Source organism: Colossoma macropomum, unplaced genomic scaffold (genome assembly GCF_904425465.1).
Source record: "Colossoma macropomum unplaced genomic scaffold, Colossoma_macropomum, whole genome shotgun sequence".
Taxonomy (NCBI): Eukaryota; Metazoa; Chordata; class Actinopteri; order Characiformes; family Serrasalmidae; genus Colossoma; species Colossoma macropomum.
Genome location: NW_023494806.1, coordinates 10,067,432 through 10,086,527, shown reverse-complemented (window position 1 = coordinate 10,086,527; position 19,096 = coordinate 10,067,432). Strand labels below are relative to the sequence as shown.

The following is a 19,096-nucleotide window of genomic DNA, read 5'->3' as shown; positions in this document are numbered from 1 at the left end:
ATACAAAACTACATAATGTGACAAAATCTAACGATATATATATATATATATATATATATATATATATATATATATTTGTATAATTTTACAGTGCCCTTTATATTATCTCAAAGTGTCCCGATGAGCAGACCAACAGAAATGGTCTCTTTCTTCGCCCTTTTTTAGCATTTTGGAAATACAAGGTCTCAACAGCAACATTATGCTTTGGTACATTTACTCACCTGTCTTTTTTAACCCTTAGAGGTCTAATGGTGATAACAAATGCATGGTATAATGGTGTATTTTGATATTCATTATTTCTCAATCATAGCTCAGTGAAACAAGCAGAGCAATTCTGTTGAAATTGCAGATTCTAATCTTTGAATCCATTCATACTTAGAAGGGGGAGTTGTTTTAATTATATGGATTCAATCAAATTTGAATTTGTTATCCTGTGTACCATCTTATTTTGGACGTGTTGCCCATTGCAGCATAGAAATGCAAAATGGAAAGTGCAAACTCGAAAGTGTCAACAAAGAATGTGAAGTAATTATCAGTGTAATTGTGAAATTACATATAAATAGTAGAACAAAGTTACACAAATAACTTTTAAGGGTTTCTCCTTTGAGAAGAAAAGAATAGAATAAAGAAAGGAAAGGTTTAAAAGGCTTCACTCAGTTTTCTTGCTAGTAACACGAAGGGCAACAGGAGGGAGAGTTATATATATATATATATATATATATATATATATATACGTACATACACCTGGCTTTATAATATGTGTGTGTGTATATACATATATATATATATATATATATATATAAAGATACTGAACTTTTTTAACTAATAAGTGTTTAACGTGCATGTGAAGAATAGAATATTATGGAAAGAAAGAAATAAATATCTCAATTCAAATGGTTTGGATATGTTGTATTTTATTTTATACAATAAGGCAAATGAGAGTTATTTTATCAAATAGATGTGTTAAAAGCACTGTATGATGTTGCTGTAAAACCTAATATTCAATTCTTGTCACTAATGTCTTTTTCTAAAATGAATCTCAAACATTTTTGTTTTTTATACCCAAGAATGATTTTATTGGACGATGTAAGAATGTGACATCACTGCCATCTTCTGGCCAAAAAACAGTAATGAACTTCCTGCAACATTAATTTCTACTTTGGCAGAATTTTTGTATTAATTTCATTTACAAAAAACTTTTAGATGAACTTTTTCTTAAATTACTACAGTATTGTGAATTCTTAATAAGTTATTGTGTAAAAAATGAACTAACCCAGACTTTTGAAACCTCTTCAAAGGTAAAATTGGACATTGCTTTTAATTTTACAACACTAATGCAAAAATAATGCAATCAGTAATTTTAATGACAATTAAACTATGTTTAGAAAGAGAAACCTATAAAGTCAGGTACTGATGCTGTTGATGTATCAATGGAGTCAGTGATCAAATTAAGGAATGGTCCAAAAATGCAACCAAGGTTGTGCATATTTAATACTTAATGTCTTACCTGCATTTTTGGTGCTACTAATTGACTAATTGATGGATTACTTTAGGTTTTATTTGGATGGTAAATGCTTCTATAGACAATGAAAGGACATTTCCCAAAGATTTCAACTCATAATCTCTTTTCATAGTATTTTGAAAACGATAAGCTGAAGAGCTTGTACAGATAGTTTTGCCAGACCAATAAAATATTTTTGTAAGAAGAGTTTGGAATAAATTGCATATAATATATGCCCTGGACACATTTTCAAACACATTTAAGTGTGTTTTAATGAAAAATTGTTACCTTACAGTAAGACTATAGCATGTATTTTGGCCATTTTGGTGCTAAAATGCAAAATGAATTGTGTTTTATTTAAGTAGTAAAGCTTCTACAAACCGTGCAAATACATTTTCCAATCATTTCAAGCTAAAAAAACATCTGTTTTTAAGTGAGAAGCTCATGAGTTTATGTATGGATGGTGTCGCTGGACCTGTGAAGGTTTCGTTCCAAGAAGGAGTTGCAGTTTACTTTCATAAAACATCATGTGTGACATTTTCCAACTGAATTCAATGTGTTTTCATGAAAATCAATGGAATCTATGAAGAGTCCAAAAATGGTCCGACAGTAAGACTATAGTCTTAACTATATTGACCATTTTGGTTCTAAAATTTATCATGAATTTGTGCTCCTACAGACAATGTGAGCACATTTTCCAAACATTTCAGTGCATAAAAAACAAAACACTGCATTTTAAAAGCGTAATCTAATGATTACCAGTGGACTCGCTGGACTGAAATGAAAAAGTATATTTCCAAGAAAAATTTGTTTTCATGAAAAAAGGTGTGTTTTCATGAAAATGAAGGGAATTTAGGAACAGTCCAAAAATGTGCTCATATGTAAGACTATAGTATTACCTAATTTGGTCATTTTGGTGTTAAAATGCATAATTCATTTTGGTCTTTATTGTAATGCTAAATACTGCTATAGACATTGAAAAACCTTTTTCCATTGATTTCAAAGCAATAAATTCTAAACATAATATACATATCTATTCATAAGATAAATAATAAACTGTATTTTTCAAAAGGTAAGCTGATTGCTTTAGGTATGGATGGTTTAACTGGACCAATAAAAGTTTGTTTCCAAGAAAAAAATGCAACATTTTTGACATAATCCACCATGTGGACACATTTTCAAACAGATTTTGTGTTTTCATGAAAGAAATCATTCAAAACTACACATAACAGTAAGACTATAATCTTACGTATTTTGGCCATTTTGGTCCATAAATTCAAGGCAATTTTTAAACTTTATGTACATTGTAAGTGCTTATATAGACCACACTGTGACATTTTTTAGGGATTGCAATGAAATTAAAGCTGTATTTTCTGAAAGAGAAGCCTCTAACTTTACACACTGACAGTTTAGCTGTACCAATAAAAGTCCGTTGCCAAGACGAATGTATAATAAATTTGATGTTTTGATTTGATAAAACCTCCAAGAAGACATTTTCCAACACATTTAACTGTGGGTTCATGAAAACAAACCACAAAAAGGGTCCAAAAATACAAACATCAGTAACACTATAGTCTTATATGTTTTGGTCACTTATATGTTTGGTCGTATCTACAGTGCAGAGTGAATTGTGTGCTTTATTTATATGGTAAGTAGAAGTACAAACAGTGCAAATACATTTTCCAATCATTTCAAGGAAAAAAAGCATCACTTTGAAAAATAGATAAGCTCATGAGTTTATATATGGATGGTGTTGCTGGACCTATGAAGGTTTCTTTCCAAGAAGAATCTATGAAGAGTCCAAAAATGGTCCAACAGTAAAACTATAGTCTTACCTATACTGACTATTTTGGTGCTAAAATTAATGATGAATTTTACTCTAGATTTGGATGGTAAGTGCTCCTACAGAAATTGTAATTTTCCAAACATTTCATTGCAAGAAAAAAAACAAAACACTGCATTTTGAAAGCTTAATCTAATGATCTTAAGTACCAGCGGACTCGCTGGACCAATAATAAAGTATTTTTCCAAGAAGAATTTGGAAATATTGGATTTAATACATCATGTGGACACATTTTAGAACATATTTAAGTGTTTTTCCAAGAAATTTAAAGGAATTTAAAAATGGTTAAAAATACACACAACAGTAAAGCTGTAGTCCTATGTTTTTGAACCTTATTGGTCCAAAAATACATTGTGATTTTTATGCTGTATTTGTGTGGTAACTGCTTATATAAACCACACTGTGACAATTTCTAGTGATTTTAACACAAACAAAAGAATATTTACAGAGAGATTCACTTTCAAGTTTTGGCAGCTATGATTTTGCTGTAGCAATTTTAATCTGCTTCCCAGAAAAAATCTGCTACATATTTGATATAATACACCATGTGGACACATTTTAGAGCATATTTAAGTGTTTTTCCAAGAAATGTAAAGGAATTTAAAAATGGTTAAAAATGCACACAACAGTAAAGCTGTAGTCCTATGTATTATAACCTTATTGGTCCAAAAATGCTTTGTGATTTTTATGCTGTCTTTGTGTGGTAACTGCTTATAGAAACCACACTGTGACTTTTTCTAGTGATTTTAATGAAAATAAAACAGTATTTACAGAAAGATTCACGTCAAGTTTTGGCAACTGTGATTTTGCTGTAGAAACTGAAATCAATTTTCAGGAAGAATATGCAACATCTTTGATATAATACCCCACGTGGAGACATTTTGTAACAGACTTAAGTGTGTTTTCATGAAAATGAAGGGAATTTAGGAACAGCCCAAAAATGTGCTCATATGTAAGACTATAGTATTACCTAATTTGGTCATTTGGGTGTTAAAATGCATAGTTCATTTGGTCTTTATTATAATGCTAAATGCTCCTATAGATAGTGCAAAAACTTTTTCCATTAATTTTAAAGCAATGAATATAACATACACAGCTAATAATAAAATGAATAATCAGCTGTATTTTCTAAAAGGTAAGCTGATTGGTTTGGATGGTTTAACTGGACCAATAAAGGTTTGTTTCTAGGAAAAAATTGCAACATTTTTGATATAATCCACCATGTGGACACATTTTCAAGCAGATTTAACAGATTTTTTTCATGAAAGAAATCATTCAAAACTACACATAACAGTAAGACTATAGTCTTACGTATTTTGGCCATTTTGGTCCAAAAATTCTAGGCAATTTTTATACTTTATGTACATGATAAGTGCTTATATAGACCACACTGTGACACTTTTTAGGGATTGCAATGAAATTAAAGCTGTATTTTCTGAAAGAGAAGCCTGTAACTTTACACACTGACAGTATAGCTGTACCAATAAAAGTCCATTGCCAAGACGAATGTATAATAAATTTGATATAAAACCTCCAAGAAGACATTTTCCAACACATTTAACTGTGGGTTCACGAAAACGAACCACAAAAAGGGTCCAAAAATACAAACATCAGTAACACTATAGTCTTATATGTTTTGGTCATTTTGGTGCTAAAACACACAGTGAATTTAATGCTTTATTTGGATGATAAGCTCTCCTATAGACAGTGCACAGACCTTTGTGGATGAGGTTGGGTACTGATGGTTTTGCTGGATCTATAAAGGGTTTTTTTTCCCCCCAAGGACGGTATGTAATATATTTTACATTACAAATCATGTCAATTTTAATGGTCATTCATTTAATTTAGCCTGAATCAATCTAACCAGTCTGAAGTGTGCATAAGAGTGTGAACGTGGTCCTGGATGTAAGGGAGCACAAAGCATATATCTGGACAAATATGTTTACATAAGCAAAAATGCAGCCTCCAATCACTTTAAGACATTGAGGGCAGCCTTACGACAAATCACAAGTACAAGTTTTTGTAAGTTTCTTTATTTAATGTGGCCCAAAAAACAAACAAACAAAGAACCAGTCAAAAAAACTGAAAGTATTGACATCTTCAGGTCAAAGCTCAGAATCAACTAAGGACATTTGAGTCAGCAAAACTGGGAGGTACTTGCCCAAGAACTCCTAAATGTTACTAGAAGTACATTTCATATCAACTGTTCAGAGATATGAAGGCCTAAATGGAAGAATATTAGTGATTAAAGCAGTGGTCAAGGGTGCAGAATAAGACAAATGGACTCACATGACCAAAAACTGGACATTTGTGTTGTGGAATGACAGAACAATGTGTCAAAAATTGAAATTCAACTGATGTGCTTTGTATGATGGTGAGGTGGTGGTCATGGTCAGGGTTGTTTTGCTGAATGACAGATTTGGTGACCTCTAACAGTTCTACTGCTCAGGATGACCTGGACAGACAAGTCAAAGCAATAAAAACACCCAGAAGGTCCTCCATATCTACCAATTCCAGGACAGTCTCAACTTTATCAGAAATAAGAAGTAACAGTTAAGAGACACTAATACCAAACATCAGTGAAGTACTGCAGCGCTATATGAAAGTCATGCAAAAGGTACAGAGAGAAACTGTACAGTTTAATGCACGTTACTGATTACAATTAGCTCAGAAAACGTCAAATCAATAAACAAAAGGACAAAACTTTCCTTATTGGTTTGCATCTTTTTTTGCTGGATTGACAATTTTCCCCATAAAGAGGATGTTTGTTGTTTTCCGGTCAACAATAAAGATCATAAATGGGTGATTGAAGTCTAGAACTGGAGTGTAGGTCCATGAAAAGGGCATGATGCCTAGTCCAGTCACCGCAGTTGCAGTGGCCCCAGTTTCATCCACATCCAGACTAGCTTGATGCTCAGCCTGGGGAAAAAACATATTTCCAGTTAGATAAGACAATCCTTTATTCAGGGAAATTCACAATAAACTGATCACGTCACAACCAACATGGGCCTCGAACCCCCAACCCTGAGAATAAGAGTCTCATGCTCTACCAACTGAGCTAACCAGGCAACTACATTTACATTTACATTTACATTTACATCATTTAGCAGATGCTCTTATCCAGAGCGACTTACAAAAAGACAACTAACCAAGCAACTGACAGCAACTGAGCAAATACTCTGATGTTTCATAACTCCAGTACTGTCAGCAAAATTCAGAAGGATTTGCTATGCAGTGAAGTGGCCAGTTTAACCTTAACCCTCCTGCTTCTTTGTTTATAAAACACTTTTCATTCTAGCTACAAAACTGTTATTTAGCTACAAAGGTCTCAAAGTTATTTACACCAGAAAATAAGAAAAACTGTAAACAGCTAAAATGAGGTTTAAATGAGAACACATAGTGTAATTACAGATTATGCAAAAGGATTAAATGAAGTAGTATGCATTACCTGTAATCCGGATTTGTTCCCTTACCTCAGACACAAACAGATTTTCCTCAGAAGAAATCCCAGTGAAGTTAGCTTTGTTTGTAAACATGTCTGTCATTCCCATTCCAGTCAGAATGTTTTCCAAGGAATATGATGTTTTTAGGGACAGCTTGGGTACATATATCTCATATTTTCTGCAAATTAAGAAAAATGCATTGCAAATATCAGAATGATCAGCCATCAATGATTGTTGATGAATGACTGTTCAGCATAGTAATTTATATTAATTTAATTACATTAGCACAAATTTCAACAATTTCAGGAATTTTTTTGCAATGTGTACAAATCTCAAATTCACTTAAAATGCAAATTACTGTTTCTTCTTCCATCTCAGCCACTTTACTATGTGTTGTAGAGATACAGTCTCCTCCAGAGCACTGAGACCCTTCTCTGGGAGAGCCAGCATCATGGAAAACGAATCATTGTAGTGCAGAAAAAGGACTTGTGCAGAAAGCTGATGATCGTAGTAGGCATCAAAGTAATCCTTTTTATACATCATTTGAATGGGAACAGTAGTTTCATCATCCACATGGAAGTTCCTCTGTTCAGTAGATTTGGGGTTGAATGGGATGAGCCATTTACCTTTGGAAAAAAAATGTAAGCATGTATTGTTATAAAGGGCATAGTCATGAACATGAAACAACCATAAATGTGACAGTCAAATCAGACACATTAAGTAAACTTACCCTTGAAATAGACATAGCTGAGCAGGTACATGACTGTTCTGGAATCCAGATCTTTAATAAACTTGCTAATTTTGCCGCGTGTCTTTTCACTGACGTACTTGTTTATCTGCTCAGTGGTCTCTGCAGTTTTGGTGAAATCAACAGAGAAACCATCTGAAAGGTAGAAACGCTTCATCTTCTCCAGAAAATCAGCATGAGGCCTAAAAGTGTCCTGGACATAGAGAGCAGTGCCAACCTCCAGATCCACATCTGTCCTCTGATTGAGGGTCTGTAGGAGATTGAGGAAGGCCTTGTGCACCTCCTCACTGCTGGAACTTTTGAATCCAAGTCCGCTGAAAAGCTGCTGATGGGTCTCACCAGCTGCTCCTAAAGAAAGGGCAGCCAGTGCCATGGACACGCTCAGTGGAGAGAAGAACACATTCTTGGACTGAGAATCCGGTTGTGCCACTATGCTTTTGTACAGACGGAAAGCAAAATCGTTGTTGTTCTCAAATATCTGTATGTTGTTTTCAGTCTCCTGTTCCAGAGCTCCATGTACGCTGGTGTAAATTAATACTGAAAAAAGACAACTCCACAAGCAGAGGATGTTCTTTGCCATTTTTCTACGAAAACACAAAAATGACACATCCAACCGACAGTTATATTATATATAAATATATATGTACTTTTTAAAAAGCCATATAATGCTGCTAATTTTTTAGAACATTCCTCCATTTCCATCCACTTGACAGTTTTATTTTATTGTTTCCATAAGTCAAGCCTGACCTTCCTTTAAATCCACTTAAAGGATGCATAGATATCGCTGCTGTTGGAAGAAAAGCTTGGATCTCCATTTTTGTCGTTTTTCAGTTTTTGACATAATTTGAAAATGCATGTTGGCCTTTACATTGACATTTCATAAAGAATGGACCGAAAGAAACGACCCAAAATGACTTGCAAAAAAAAGTCTGGTTCCACTGAAAAGTTCCACATTAAAAGTAAAGTAGGTTTTTTTCTTCTCCTGTAAACTTACCATTTTGGAGATATGAGGTTTTCTTCTAACAACAGTGATATATATTTTATATATATTGCATACGCAATGGTAATTTTAACCTTAAAAAGGCATAACATACTAGCCCAAACACTAAAAATACAGTGACATCCATGCTGCAAAATATGCATCAGATTAGTATTTGCTTTTCCATTGCAGCAACTTACACATACAATTGCCATATTAAAAATGATGTAATCTTGCTGGTGCTAAATTTATGTATTTTCATTGACAGTGCTTTCTATTTTTCACCCTTTAGCAGAAGACAAATTACAAATTCATAAAAGCAAACATCCAAACTTTGACATGTTTATTTGGTTATGTGAACAATGCAGTCCTTTGTTGGCTGAGTTAGCAGATAAATTCTGACATATTTTTGTGGGAGTCGTCAAATTTGCATATGTTTTACAGATGCAAATCAGCCTAAGACTTTTTAAATTTCTTCTGGTTTAGCAAAATTGTGAAAAAAATTAAGACACTCACCCGTCAAGTAGCTGCAACCACCTTCTCCAAACACATTCACCTCTGTTGATGATAAGTAAGTGCTCTGCTGTGTTAAATTTGCACAGTAACCAACCTTTACACTGTTTGTTTTCTGTGTCTTTGGTCTAAATTCATTGTAATCATTAACAGCCACAGACTGGTCAAACGCCGTGGACATGACTGTACATTCTGATGAGCCACCCCCACATATTGATCATTTAAATGCTGAAATAAACAGAATCGTTTAGACGAGTATTTTCTGTATTAGCCAACAACTCTTGCGCTTGTTCTTGCGGGGGTGGGGGGTTGGGGTCTGTGTTTTTTTCTTTGAAATAATTTCTGATTATTTCTGAATACTGAGTTAAAATAATGATTTATGTTCTAAAATTCTGGACATATCTCAAAATCATTGACACTTTTTAAATGTAGAATATATTTTTTAAACATGTATCGTACTATCTCAATATTTGGACTTCATAAAGTAATCATAAAATACTTTCTTAACTCATTATTTCAACACACTATGTCAAATAATAAGTAAAAATTTAGAGACAATAAGTAATTATAAAACACAGTAAGTCCACTGCTGAGAAAATAAGTAATAAGTTATATATTGTTAATCTATTGATTTTTTAATTTTTCCCCCTCCTCTGCCTGGTGGCAATAGGCTTCCGTAATAGGTTGAATGCCAATGATTTGTACCCCTACAAAGAACAACCAAGAACAATTTAGAAATCTCTTAAAGTGCATCAGTTTCTCTTCTAGAAATAGGCTTTATTTTATCAAGCAACTCTTGTTTACTGAAAGTGCTGAACAGCACAGAAAAAAAATGTTTGTAGAACAAATGAGCTAAGTAACTGGATTTTTTTTAATTAACAGGAGTTAGCGGACTAGTTACCATCGACACCATTTTTTTCAGTACAAGCACACATTTTTAGTATTCGCCAATACAGAGTCCAAGTCCATAAATACTGCCTCATGCCTTCTGCTGGAAACCCTTTTTTTGTTACAGTTACCTTGCAAATGATTTAACACAAAGAGGACAAACAATTATATCAATAATAACAAATAATGCACAGCCCAAAGGGAATCTGCTCAAACTGGAAGAGGCCTATACGTGTGATGAATGGAAAATAGAGTTTACTAGAGTTTACTACCCCTAATGCAGCTCAAGGTCATGGTCTCCCATGGCTCCTGGGGCTTTCATGCAGACAGGGTGTGAAATATCCAACCCCTTCTAGTAAACCTTATCTACATCTAAAAATCTGCTGTTATCTAGCTAAAACGTGTTTTTTTCACAATCCCTAGCAGTAGGGTGATTTCTCATCTTCTAAACCATTAAGATTGAACCTTGTTGAGGTAGAAGAAAGGGCAGAGCAACTTCAGGCTGCAAGCTGAATTATGAAGCTTTGATTAAAACACAGACAAATACTCTACAGGACACACACTCCTGCACAAATTGAATGCACAATTAAAGCCAGTGCACACTGCACGCACCACACTGTGTCACGCACCATCCAAAAATGAAAAACTATTGTTAAACTTGACATTTATCAGCTCTCCCTGCTGGCATTTTATAGCAGCGATCAGCTACATGATGCGGTGCATCCAGTTTGGGGTTGTTTTTATTGTTTATTTGCTAAATTTAATATGGTAAAAATACAGCATAAACTGGGGCCAAGATTTGTAACTTGTCAAGGATGTGTGCTTATGTTCTCTTAGAAAGAACAACAAAATGTAATTTGACCAAAGGTGTTCAAACTTTGGAATACAACTGTAGATGGGAATTCATTCAACCTATGCAGTTACATAAGAACATAAATAAAAATAAGCAAATGAATATTTTACCATTACTGTATTTTTATATTTACAGGCTAAAACAGCAGCACAACAAAGGATAGTAGTTGTGCCAGTTACCCATTAATACCCCCCATGCCATAAACCCTGGCTTTTAAACTTTACACTAGCAACAATCAGGATGGTCCATTTTTTCTTTGGCCTGTAGAACATAATGTCTATTTTTTCCATAACCAATCTGAAAGGTTTACTCATCAGAACACAGCACACACTTCCACTGTGCATCAGTCCTTTTCAAATGAGCAGCAGCATTTCTGGATGTTGTTGACTTATGGCCTATCCATAGCACAGTGTACTTGCATTTGTGGATGCACCATTGAACAGAGTTTATTGACAATAGTTTGTCAAAGCATTCCCAAGCCCATGTGGTGACAGCCATCACAGAAACATGCCAGTTTTTTAAGCAGTGCCATCTAAGAGGTCAAAAGTCCCAGGCATTCATTTGTGGTTTTTAGCCTTGCCCTTTATGCACCGATATTTATCCAGACTCCCTGAATCTTTTAATGATGTTACGCACTGTAAGTGGTGAAATACCAAAATACCAATAAAATTCCAGAAAAGACCAAAATTACGTTCACTAAGGAATGTTATTTTTAAACTGCTGTATTTTTTTGACGATGCATTTTTGGCAAAGTGGCAAGCCTCGCCCATCCTTGCTCATAAAGGACTAGGCCTTTCCTTTCCTTTTCTATCCAGGCATGACTTTTTTTAACATTTCACAGTGTTTCTAGTCTGAAACTGCCATTGTCCCAACTTTTCAGGAACGTGTTGCAGGCATCAATTTCAATATGAGCGCATATTTAGAGTTTTGGAATGTTTTAGAATTTTTTTTTTTTAATTTACATTTTACCACTGTCCCAACTTTCTTGGAAATGGGTTTGTATGATATCAGATTTTACATAACCAATTATACTAGATTAATCAATACTTTGTGTGTTTTAAGGAACCTGTGATAATTTAGGCATTCAGTTTTATACAATGCTAACTGGTGGGATCCATTTTTTGCTTTCTACATTGGCTCGTAACCTCAGTGCAAAATCGCAGATGCAAACTTTAGATGGCAAACATGTCTTGGCTGAAACATCATTTGGGTTAACAGGAAAATTGTGTTAATTAGATTTTCCTCCAAATTGCTTTAACTACCTAAAACACACATTCAGCTGTGTATGTTGTGGACAAGAGGGTACTTTCAGGTGAGCGTAAGCACATATTGATCATTGGAACATTTAAACACCCACTTTGAACCACTGTTTATCTTGCCTTTGTTAGAACAGTTGATAAACATATGAAGAAGGTTACGGACCATCCAGGCCAAATTCTCCAGTTTCATAAACAGCTGCTTCCCGTAGATCATAAGTTAACTTTATAGATCTGCCTGATGGACCTTTAGCCATTCTGACCAGACTGCTGCCCAGCACTACCCTTCACTTTAATCTACTGCACACTACATCCTGCACCCTGTCACTTACATAAAATGATATATTGTCCTGACCTTATCAAATCTGCATGAGCAGTCTCACATCTGGTTGAAGTGTATGTAAATCTAAGTGTAATATTTTAACCAAATGTGAAAATGTCACAGAAAATATCAACATTAATAATGTGAGACAGAGTCAGGAAGAGTGATTAATGATTATGACAGCTTTTGCCAAACTGCAGAAACTCCAGGTTATAACTGGAAAAAAAGTTTCAAGCAATACAATACACAACTACCTGCACAAATAACAATCAATCTTTGGGGCAAGAATTTTTCAAGTCCACTCATCTAACCATTCAGAAATGAAAATCTGGTCTGACGGAAAAACGTCTACAAATAAGCCATCGTTAAGGGTACAGAATGCGGGAAAAAGACTTGCCACTCAAAAATGCAGAGCCTGGACATTTGAGTAGTGGAACATATGAAAAGGTGAGTCAAAACTTGACTTCCACTGCTATAATTTTAAGATGATTTGGTGAAGTCAGGATCTGTATGTGCCGCTCATACAGGATCTGTTGTGTTGCTGAAGCAAAGTAACTCAAAGAGGCCCCTCCATCTCAAGGAATTGCTACAGAACAGCTGGGAAGACTGGAAAATGTACTTACATCCATTTTACTTTCAACTAATGACATAACAAATGTAAAACACTGTCCTGAAAAAGTCACGTACAAGGTGCAGCGAGAAAAGTTGTAGTAATTTTTATTTTAATTTTTGTTTTTGTTTCTTAGTTATTTTAGAAAATGTTAATCCAATAAACAAAGAGACAAAACTTTCTAATTTCATCTCACGTCATATTTTCTGGATTGACTATCTTCCCCATAAAGAGGACAGTCTTTCTTTGCCGGTCAATTACAAAGATCATAAATGGACGATTAAAGTTGATAACTGGAGTAAAAGACAATGAAGCAAACATAAATTCTACTCCAGTCACAGCAGTTGCAGTGGCCCCAGTTTCATCCACATCCAGACTGGCTTGATGCACAAACTGAGGAAGAAAAAACAACATTTCTAAATTGACCTGAATATCTGGGTAAATGATAAAACTTTAAAATAACTGTACATCAGTGCCTTTCTAATCAAGCAAATCACTAGCTGCATGAAAACTCTGATCTGCAATGGAAATTTGTTTCTTACCTCAGTAACTAATAGTTTATCAGAAGAAATCCCAGTCAAGTTAGCCTTCCTTGTAAACATATCCATCATTCCCATTCCAGTCAGAGTGTCTTTCAGGGAATATGAGGTTTTTAGGGAGAGCTTAGGGACATAGATCTCATACTCTCTGCAGATAGAGAAAAATTTGTTTCTAAATGTATGCACCATCAAGCTTTTTACAAGAATAGATACAGATGAGGTTTTCACAAGTGCCCAAACTTTTTGCCTTCGAGGGCCAAAGTGTAATTTCTAGTGGGCCACAAGCGGCAAGAAGATAAAACAACACACATAAAGAAGGTAGGTAGTCTTCAAATACAAAAAACATTTTTTTAATTTTGTTTTGTATAACATTAGACAATATTTTGTCACTAAAATATTTCAAGAATGCAATGTAAAAACAATAAAATGGAACAAAGTTCATTTGTTTGTTCTGTCATTGCATGAAGGGGTGAGGGTAACTTTTGGGTGGGCCAAAAATCATCCTCATGGGCCTGCAGTCTCACTTTGGCCACCATGGTCTGTGCAGAACTTTGTAATTAAAGGAAATGGAATCTGATATTCAATGAGGAGCAGATTACAATTTTCCACCAATGCTTTTGCAGTCAGGTCTTTCATGTACTTTGAAAGGCAGTGAAGAACATAGTTCTCATCATTCCCTATTGAGAATCGTAGAACTCTGGAGAAACAATCCATTATATTTGGCCTGTTTTGCCTTATAATAGGGAAAGTAAGTTGCACTAAACTCTTACTGCACTTAGACGTATGCAAAAGTTTGGGCACCCATATTCAAATTACATTTTGTTTATTTTCTAACACATCCTCTAGAGAGACAACACTTCTGCACATTTTAATGAATAATTACTGTTTGTTTGATACATTTAACAGATTGAGGAAAAACATAACACAGAAAATGTGGCATGTGCAAAAGTTATGGCACATTATATAGTTTTTTTCAAAAATATTGAAGTCAGCAAATATATTGGACACCACAATTTGTAGAAAATGGCATATTTAAGTTTGTTCCAAGTAGAGGATGTGTTCACTTATTTTTACTTAGAAAATCAACAAAAAGACATTTCAATACTTTCTTTTCAAACTTTTGTATACAATTCTAAAGATGACAAAAATTTAAATATAGAAAATAAAAACTGATAAATAGGCTCAGACATTTAAAAGAGAATTAGTTAGAATATCCCAAAATGCAAATTACCGTTCCTTCATCCTTTTCAGCCACTTTACTATGTGTTGTGGTGACACAACCTCCTCCAGAGCACAGAGACCTTTTTCTGGGAGAGCCAGCATCATGGAAAACGAATCATTGTAGTGCAGAAAAAGGACTTGTGCAGAAAGCTGATGATCGTAGTAGGCATCAAAGAAATCTTTTTTGTACATCATTTGAACTGGAACAGTAGTTTCATCATCCACATGGAATGTTCTCTTTCGAGTAGATCTGGTGCTGAATGGGATGAGCCATTTACCTTTAGTTTAAAAAATGAAAACATTTTAAAATATTCATAATATTTGTTGTTATTAAAGACAAACTTTTACTTAATTGAACCATCAACTTACCCCTGAAATAGACATAGCTGAGCAGGTACATGACTGTTCTGGATTTCAGATCTTTAATAAACTTGCTAATTTTGCCGCGTGTCTTTTCACTGACGTACTTGTTTATCTGCTCAGTGGTCTCTGCAGTTTTGGTGAAATCAACAGAGAAACCATCTGAAAGGTAGAAACGCTTCATCTTCTCCAGAAAATCAGCATGAGGCCTAAAAGTGTCCTGGACATAGAGAGCAGTGCCAACTTCCAGATCCACATCTGTCCTCTGATTGAGGCTCTGTAGGAGATTGAGGAAGGCCTTGTGCACCTCCTCACTGCTGGAACTGTTGAATCCGAGGCCACTGAAAAGCTGCTGATGGGTCTCACCAGCTGCTCCTAAAGAAAGGGCAGCCAGTGCCATGGACACGCTCAGTGGAGAGAAGAACACATTCTTGGACTGAGAATCCGGTTGTGCCACTATGCTTTTGTACAGACGGAAAGCAAAATCGTTGTTGTTCTCAAATATCTGTATGTTGTTTTCAGTCTCCTGTTCCAGAGCTCCATGTACGCTGGTGTAAATTAATACTGAAAAAAGACAACTCCACAAGCAGAGGATGTTCTTTGCCATTTTTCTACGAAAACAGAAAAGTGATGTTTTCTGAGAGTTGATCTAACATGTCACTTTTCAGTGTAGTGACAAGTGTGCAGGACCCCAGATTTTTTCGTTTGATTTCAAACTAGTTTCAGATGAAGGATAGAGTATTCTCACTGAAAACTGATGGTCGGAATGAAGTGTCCAAAAGTTATTATTAGCTCCAGAGTTGCTGTACACTTTCAACTGCTTTACAATTTTCCTCATGTTCTCATTTTCCTAACTCTAAGACATTTATATTGTTAGAAGTACAAATTCATGAAAATTCAAGAAACCTACCTGTCGAATAGCTGCAAGAACCTTTTCCAAACTCTTGCACCTTTGTTGATTATGAGTGAGTTCAGTGTTTTGTTAAATTTGCACAGTAACCAACCTTTACCCTGTTTATTTTCTCTTATCTAATCGTTAACTGCCGCCAACAGACACTGGAAAACAAACATTGTGGACATAAAGTTACTGGAAGTTGAAACATCAGGATTGTTTAGACGTCAGACTACACTGTAAAAAGTGTATCGTCAGATTTACCTAAAAAAAATTACTTCATGTAGTAACAACTAAATCAACTAGTTTTATTCAACCTAAATAAATACTTTGAATGAATGATTCTTTCAATCAATGTAGTTTTAAGTTGAATAAAACTAGTTAATTTACTTGTTACCACATGAAGTAATTTTTTAAGTAGATCTGACGATACACTTTTTACAGTGTACCTAGTCCTCGTCTACTTCTCTCTCACTCTTACCCCTCCCACGCATGCTTGATAAATGAAGTGCTTGATAATCAGGAGACAAGTTTAATCAGGTATTCAAATTTTTTAGCAAAGCACTAAATAATGTAGGACAGGAAGGTTCAAAAACTGCTTTGGACTGAACTTCAGCATATCTGTTCAGTAGATAACACAGAAGAGGGGGGCTTAATTATTATTATTATTTTTTCTTCAGCATCCATCATTATGCATAACTGTGTGTAGAAACATACATTTCCCTTGGGGATCCCAGAAAGGTCAGACTTAAGTTAACACCTTAGTCTTTCCCAATATTTACAAAACGTTTATCAAATGAGATTAATTTTAGGAACCTTTGGTATCTATGCTTTGAGAATAATGGCATCTACAATTGATAATATATCGACTGAACTGATACTATACTAGCCAATGTATTACTCAGTTTCAAATCCTACAGCTCCTTTTTTCTATGGCTAAAATCCATAAGGGACTGCGGAGACCCCGCAATACGGACGATTTATACGTTCCATCATCCAACACAACTGATCCAGATCATGAACTAATGAACAATCTCTACAAATGGTGGGTCAGGTGTGTAGAATAGGGAAAACACAAAGATGTGCAGAGCATAAGGGCCCCAGGACTGTCTTTGGGATCCCTTGTTAGGTACATATGCACTACATAAAACAAGGACCCAGACAAAGGATAATAAGTGGCTTCAGCTATTTCAGCCATACTCATTGCCAGCAGGTGCATAAAATTAGTGATGTAGCCATGCAATCCACACAGAAACATTAGCACAGAAACTTATCTTACTGAAGATCATAGTGACTTTTAGCACAACATTCAGTTGATGCCATCTTTCCAACAAGTCAGTTTAACATAATCATAACATGAATTAGATTTTTTGAAGTTTCTGAAGTTGCTCTACATGCACAGATTAATTCTGGGGTCAATACAGAAAGTTTAATTTACAAATCTAGCAATGTGCTTTGTAAACATCCTATTATTACTGCTAGCATAATCCTAATTTCTGCAAGCACCTCTATGTTATGTTAGTGCCAAGATAGCAGTGGTACCCACATTTTAGGGTATTTATTCCAATCTCTCGCTGAAGTACAGACATTTAAAACAGACTTTTATACTCTTAAATTTGTATGCTGCAGTTTTACAAAGACTGATAAAAAACAAAACTATTACTGGAGGAGCCTGTTAGCCTGATACAGCTACCAGCCATGCCGTTCAGCCCAGTCTGAGGGAAGAATATATTCAAATGTATTCAGACCCAGAGAATACAGGGTGTAGATCAGTTTGAGAGCCAATTAACATCATCCAGAATTATGTTTAAAAAGCTATTTTGGGAAATTGTTCAAAAATGCTACTTACATGTTACCAGGGGTTGAACTGGGATTTCAGGAGAGCCGAACAACATGGAAACAATATTGTTCAATTTATGAGGTATTATGTGGAGTTCCCAGCACTGATACCATTAAAGTGTGATTAAAACTATTTGTTTCTATCTTAATGGACAAAATTAATAATTGTCTTGTCGTTTTGGTAGTATTGCTCGTCTGTCAGTTACGTTAAGACTCTGAACTGATGAAGTTGATCAGCAACATTAATGTCCAAACACTATGAGCTCACCAGCTAGCTAGTTTCAAATGTCTGTAAGTAAGCAACAGCTGGCAAAACATGAGGATAAACATTAAGTTATTCTGTACTGTCACGTTTAGTAACAACCCATTTACCTGGAACAGGCTGTGTGAACGACTTTAGCTTAGCTAGAGTTAGCCAAGTTAGCTAGCTAGGTTAGCTACCTCAGTCGTGACTGTTTCTAAGTAAACGCGGCTATTTACTCATGCGACATACTTCGGGATTACTTCGGATTTAAAAGGTTCAAAATAATCTAAGATAGCGTTACTGAAAGGCTGGTGCACAATGAACAAATTTAGCAAGTCAAAAACCATTAAAGAGTAGGAAAGATTCAGTACGTACGTTCATCGTGAACTACAGGAGAGGGACGGGCCGCCTAAACCTGCAGCCACGAACTACGAACTGGACGTGGTAGCAGATTAGCGGATGGTTAGCTTCTACAGTTTCCAGAGAAAACAAGTTCAAACCTGACAAAAATGCATGGAAAAACACCCAGACAAATGGCTATTTTAACCATAATACGAAATAATACAGCATTTCACCAACACGGCATCAGTACGTTATGGGTTATGTAGGTTACTGCTTTTGAAATAAGTATTTAAGGTGCCAGATGCACTGTTGGTCTTTTAAATGATCGTGTTTACGTTATCACTGCTACGAAGAGAAGACAGGAGCTCTAAGCTTTCGTCATTTTACCATCCCTGACAAACATATATTAAACGCCTGTATAAAGAAACTGTAAGTCATAAAAATAAACAAAAAAACACTCCTCAAAGCACTTCACCATCCGTCAAATCCAACCAAAATCCACCCAGTCAGCACTGGTGACAGGGAAAAAAATCTGTTACCAGAGTAGATTGGTGAAATAAGGAGCCCCTAAAGGGCCGTGGTTAAAAAAAAAAAAGATAATGACATTGCGTTCCCTCGCAAACGTTTTGCATTCCCTCACAAAATATATGCTCGTCAGACAACAAGCAAACGTGGGACCAGATGTGCCCAACGACATTGCCTA

The 19,096-nt window shown here is 35.2% G+C and overlaps 2 protein-coding genes across 2 annotated transcripts; both read right to left on the bottom strand.

Annotated features, from left to right (window-relative positions):
* Positions 1-5,359: 5,359 nt before the first annotated feature.
* LOC118827149 (hibernation-specific plasma protein HP-55-like) lies at positions 5,360-9,163 on the bottom strand. Its single transcript, XM_036598384.1, has 5 exons — positions 9,031-9,163; positions 7,518-8,119; positions 7,146-7,413; positions 6,818-6,965; positions 5,360-6,263 (listed from the first exon to the last, which is right to left on the bottom strand). The coding sequence occupies exons 2-5, from the start codon at positions 8,113-8,115 to the stop codon at positions 6,054-6,056; spliced, it is 1,224 nt and encodes a 407-aa protein (XP_036454277.1). The 5' UTR covers positions 8,116-8,119; positions 9,031-9,163; the 3' UTR covers positions 5,360-6,053.
* A 3,883-nt stretch (positions 9,164-13,046) lies between these two features.
* LOC118827150 (hibernation-specific plasma protein HP-55-like) lies at positions 13,047-16,098 on the bottom strand. The gene is made up of 5 exons (XM_036598385.1): positions 15,987-16,098; positions 15,086-15,687; positions 14,727-14,994; positions 13,499-13,643; positions 13,047-13,349 (listed from the first exon to the last, which is right to left on the bottom strand). Exons 2-5 carry the CDS (start codon positions 15,681-15,683, stop codon positions 13,149-13,151), a joined length of 1,212 nt encoding a protein of 403 aa, XP_036454278.1. The 5' UTR covers positions 15,684-15,687; positions 15,987-16,098; the 3' UTR covers positions 13,047-13,148.
* Positions 16,099-19,096: the final 2,998 nt, after the last annotated feature.